General features: G+C 37.1%; 1 protein-coding gene across 1 annotated transcript; it reads left to right on the top strand.

Annotated features, from left to right (window-relative positions):
• Positions 1-1,154: 1,154 nt before the first annotated feature.
• Positions 1,155-3,624, top strand: copz1 (COPI coat complex subunit zeta 1). The gene is made up of 9 exons (XM_055165973.1): positions 1,155-1,290; positions 1,691-1,759; positions 1,831-1,912; positions 2,015-2,106; positions 2,283-2,338; positions 2,414-2,491; positions 2,577-2,628; positions 2,699-2,737; positions 3,111-3,624. The coding sequence occupies exons 1-9, from the start codon at positions 1,243-1,245 to the stop codon at positions 3,156-3,158; spliced, it is 564 nt and encodes a 187-aa protein (XP_055021948.1). The 5' UTR covers positions 1,155-1,242; the 3' UTR covers positions 3,159-3,624.
• Positions 3,625-4,595: the final 971 nt, after the last annotated feature.

The raw sequence follows: 4,595 nt of genomic DNA, 5'->3' as shown, positions 1-4,595 counted from the left end.
ATGCCTTCACCTTCCAGGCCTTCTCCAGCTCTTCCCTGAGCCCCTGGTATTTCTGTAGTTTCTTGTATTCCTTTTTCCTGATATTACCATCTTGGTATTGCAACGTCCACCACCATGACTTTGTTCTGTTGCTTATTCACCATCACTACATCTGGCTGATTCACCATCTTTACCTGAAAATTCCACATGATTTTGGCTTGGTCGTTCTCCACATCTTTGGAGGTGTTTTCTACCTTGACCTTGGGGTCTCCAGCCAGTACTCTGACAGATGTTTCTGTACACTGTGCCCGCCACTTGGTTATGTTGCTCCATGTATGTTTTTCTTGCAGCATCTTACACCCTGCAGTTATGTGCTGGACTGGTTCAGGAGCCTCTCTGCACAGCCTACACCTTGGGTATTGACTGATATGGTAGATCTGGGCCTCTATTGCTGGAGTGCTCAAGTCCTGCTCCTGTGCAGCCAGAATGAGTGCCTCTGTGCTGCCCTTCAGACCAGTCCTCTCAAGCCATTGGATTTCTTGATATCAGCCACTTCAGTTATGTTTTGGTGGTAAGCCCCTTATAGGGGCTTGTTCTGCCATGGTGGTCCCTCCAGCACCTCTTCCTTTGAACCCCACTGTCTAAGACATTCTCTGAGCACGTCATCTGTTGGGGGCCATGTTTCAACCTTGACAGTGGTTACAATACTCACTAGTTCTCGGCCTCTTTCCATCTGGCTCGCATAGAGTCTCAGGATGCTGGATTTTGGAACAGCTATGTATATACACACACAACATACCTTTTAGATTAGAAAACATTACAGTTTGCTTCAGCAAAACATGAAATTATGGATGGATGAAATTTTAGACCTATTTGTTGTATAGCCTCTCTATTATATCGTGCATCATTAAATGCTGCTTGTATTGTATTGGTTTTGTACTTTAATTTAGCTTGTTTCAAATTTATTTTATTTCTTTATTCTCTTTATTTATTTATTTATTATTTTTATTTATTTATTTATTTTATTATTTTTTTTTTTTTCAAATTTTCAATTCAAATATTCAACAGCGGTATAAATTGGAAATTTAACCAAAGATGAAAAAAAAAAAAAAAAAAACAACAACAACAACAAAAAAACTGTGATATGCGCATAATTTACAATTACCTTTTTTGTACGCCATACGTAAATGTGAACAGCCAATGAGAAGAAGCCTCTTTGAGTAGTAGAACTACGTGTTACGTGGTGGTGTATCGTTAGCCTGAATGCTAACTGAACCGCTAACACGTAGAAAGATGGATTCTCCTATACTGGTAATTTATAAAGTCTCTTTTGTGTAGTTTGTGGGATTTAATTCTTTAACACCGTTGTCGGCATACCTTTACATACACCAACCTACCAGAATAGAAAATAAACATGACTAAAAATATGTATTGTTTAGAGTTTGATAACAGCGCTAATAGCTAGCTGTAGCCTCTTATATGTGTAGACCTGCTGTACTCTGTGTAGGTGATGTGGAAGTTTCTTATTATTGGAGTGAACTAGTTTTGGCATTGCACGAGTTCCTGTGACACATGCCACCTATTTCTTCGTATTTATAGATATCTTTCAATTACTTTTGTTTATCTTCTATTTTTTTTCTCGAAGATATGATTTCATGGCTACAACGAGTATGCACAGAAATTCATAGTGTGGTGTGTTCACTTTTGGCAGGAACCTTCCCTATACACAGTCAAAGCGGTTCTTATTCTGGACAACGATGGAGACAGGCTCTATGCCAAGGTAAACATTTCGTATAATCCCTATGAATTTTGAAGTTAAATGATAATAATTACCATTTAATTTACTTGCAGTATTATGATGATACATATCCTACAGTCAAAGAGCAGAAAGCCTTTGAGAAGAACATATTTAACAAAACTCACCGGACAGACAGTAAGCATAAGGATTTAGACATAATTTATCAAAAGAAGAAGTCAAGTTATGAAGGGGGTTTAGCAAATGTAATACATTGATTGTTATTTGCTGCCCCTATAGGTGAAATTGCTCTGCTGGAGGGTTTGACCGTAGTTTACAAGAGTAACATCGATCTCTTCTTTTATGTGATTGGAAGTTCACATGAAAATGAGGTACAAAACATGTTTTGCATATATCCTGTACACTAACTTGTCAGTGTCTATGATCTAAAACTATGGTTTGATAAACTATAATTTATTCAGGAAATAATTATATATTTTTTATGATTCTGCTGGCATTTGCCTGTGTTTGATGTAAGCTCATTATTGATTTAATTTCCTTGCCACAGCTCATGCTTATGGCTGTTCTTAACTGTCTGTTTGATTCACTCAGCCAGATGCTGAGGTATGTGCCAGAATGTAGTATCTAATTATTCAATTACACATCATTCTTATTAACTTAACTGACATAATTTTACAGGAAAAATGTTGAAAGAAGGGCTTTGCTTGAAAACATGGAGGGCCTTTTTCTTGCTGTAGATGAAATAGTAGATGGAGGGTAAGTGTATAAAAATGTGATTATGTGTCAAACTGCATCACTATCAGTTCTTTCTATTGCTGTTATTCTTTACTGCCCCCTGCAGGGTGATTTTGGAGAGTGATCCTCAACAAGTTGTGCATCGCGTGGCCCTCAGAGTAATGCATTACTCTCCTCTTTTTTCAACATTAAACTGTGTACAAGTCATTAACATATTTGTTTCTTTAGGGAGATGACGTGCCTTTAACAGAGCAAACGGTCACCCAGGTGAGAAACCACCCTTCAGTTGATAAGCTCCATTAAGCTCCATTAGTTAATTAAACTATTGCTTTGTTCACAACATCAACTACATTTTCTCACTTTTTTTTCTTCTAGTGGCCAATTAATCATTGTACATTCTTGAAGTGTTTATACAATAATATATATATATGTATATATATATATGTATGTGTGTGTGTGTGTATGTGTGTGTATATATATATATATATATATATATATATATATATATATATATATATATATATATACTTGGCACATTTGGTATATATGACTTATAAAGTGTTTAAAAAGTTAGCTTAAAGTTAAATTTATAAAAATGTTGTAGCTATACTTTTGTTGAGGATTTTGTTTGGTTTCACAGGTACTCCAGTCAGCCAAGGAGCAAATTAAGTGGTCACTCCTTCGATAGAGTCATTCTGGGCTGTGATTGGTGAGCCTTGCTCGGTTTGTCTGCACTGATCCAGGTTTAGTTGTGAAGTCCCACTGGCTCCCACACTCCATGGACCACAGTTTTCATCGCTTTCACTTAAGTCTTCTATGACCTTTTTACACTGGTTTGTGTTATAAAACTAAAACATATGACATCATATGACATATGCTGGTCTTTTTATGAACAATATGCATGTTGATTAAGAACAATCGTAAACCTTGTAACACATGTAAGAACATTCCTAATGTATCTTTGAGAAGTATTGTCATTTTAGTGCCTCTTTCCTTTTGTTTTGACTACTGTACAAAATGCCAGCTCTATCCCACTAATGGTGGGAACTTAAGATGTTGAACATGTCGTCTTTTCACAGATCATTTAATTATTTTATGTTTATGGACATCATAATTGTAGAATTGTAAAATAAAAATGACATCTGCATATTCCATGTAGCTTTCAAGTCACAGCATTCCTGTTATATGAGTTCAGGTTTACACTACAGTTACTAGGCTATTCACATTAACAGTTCGTCAGACAGATTGTCAATCATGCATGGTTAGTGTTCCTTTCTCAACTGAACACACGGGGAGTCTAGTTGCCTGGCCTGCAAGTCCATCCTACATTCATGTTAAAGCCTGTGGTTTTAGCTGACCAGGCAAAGATTCCAGGTGGCTGTAAAGGGCTGTCAAGACATTGTGGCATACTAAAGTTGAATTCAGTCTCAAAAATATAGTGCTTTTACAGCCAGCACTAGTAGGATTGTATTCGTATACTTTGCATTGTTGCACATTGCTTAGAACTTCGCCTGGATTATGCTTCTCAACAGCTCTAAATACTGGGTGCATGGTGCCATCTAGTGGTGTAAGTGACTTAGTGAGAAAGTCAACAAACACAATAGTAGTGTTCAGTTATTCGTCTGCAGTCTGTCGCCCACTGTGAGCTGTGATGTGGAGATACGTTTTATGGACTCTGATTCATTTAAGTTGAAGCCACACTATGCAGTGTGAATTGTGTGCTTCTATGTGCAACCCCCCAAACCCCCCCCCCCCCCCCGCACTTGCTAACCTCAGCCACTCATTTCAATGCAAATAAAGAATAGCCCCTGGAGTGGATTAGTTTGACAACAGCCACTAGATCATGTTGATGCCTGATGCATCTCACTGGAAAAGAAATTATTTTTAGGATTTAGGAGCATACTTTATGTAAAAGCAAGACCGACACAAGCAACTTTGTGATTTGGTTTAACTTCATTAAAATGGATTTTCTTATTTGGCCACTGATGCAATATAAATTGTTAAGTTGGGTGTCAATTTAAGTAGTTGGAATGATTCACACACTGCTTATAGTGGTGCCATTACATTTTTTCATTGCTCATTCACTGGCAAATAATGGTAATGGTGATAATTGTAAATGGCACTG

The sequence above is a fragment of the Boleophthalmus pectinirostris genome, unplaced genomic scaffold (genome assembly GCF_026225935.1).
Source record: "Boleophthalmus pectinirostris isolate CB_2022bp ecotype Guang Dong unplaced genomic scaffold, ASM2622593v1 HiC_scaffold_8, whole genome shotgun sequence".
Taxonomy (NCBI): Eukaryota; Metazoa; Chordata; class Actinopteri; order Gobiiformes; family Gobiidae; genus Boleophthalmus; species Boleophthalmus pectinirostris.
Note: the sequence above shows the minus strand (reverse complement) of the source record. Positions and strands in the feature narration are given on the sequence as shown.

What these genes read in the sequence shown, in the direction of transcription:
- copz1 (XM_055165973.1), top strand. Translation starts at nt 1,243, where the DNA reads ATGCTAACTGAACCGCTAACACGTAGAAAGATGGATTCTCCTATACTG. An exon ending in AGATGGATTCTCCTATACTG is followed by an intron (nt 1,291 to 1,690) that starts GTAATTTATAAA and finishes CACTTTTGGCAG; the next exon opens with GAACCTTCCCTATACACAGT. An exon ending in CAAAACTCACCGGACAGACA is followed by an intron (nt 1,913 to 2,014) that starts GTAAGCATAAGG and finishes CTGCCCCTATAG; the next exon opens with GTGAAATTGCTCTGCTGGAG.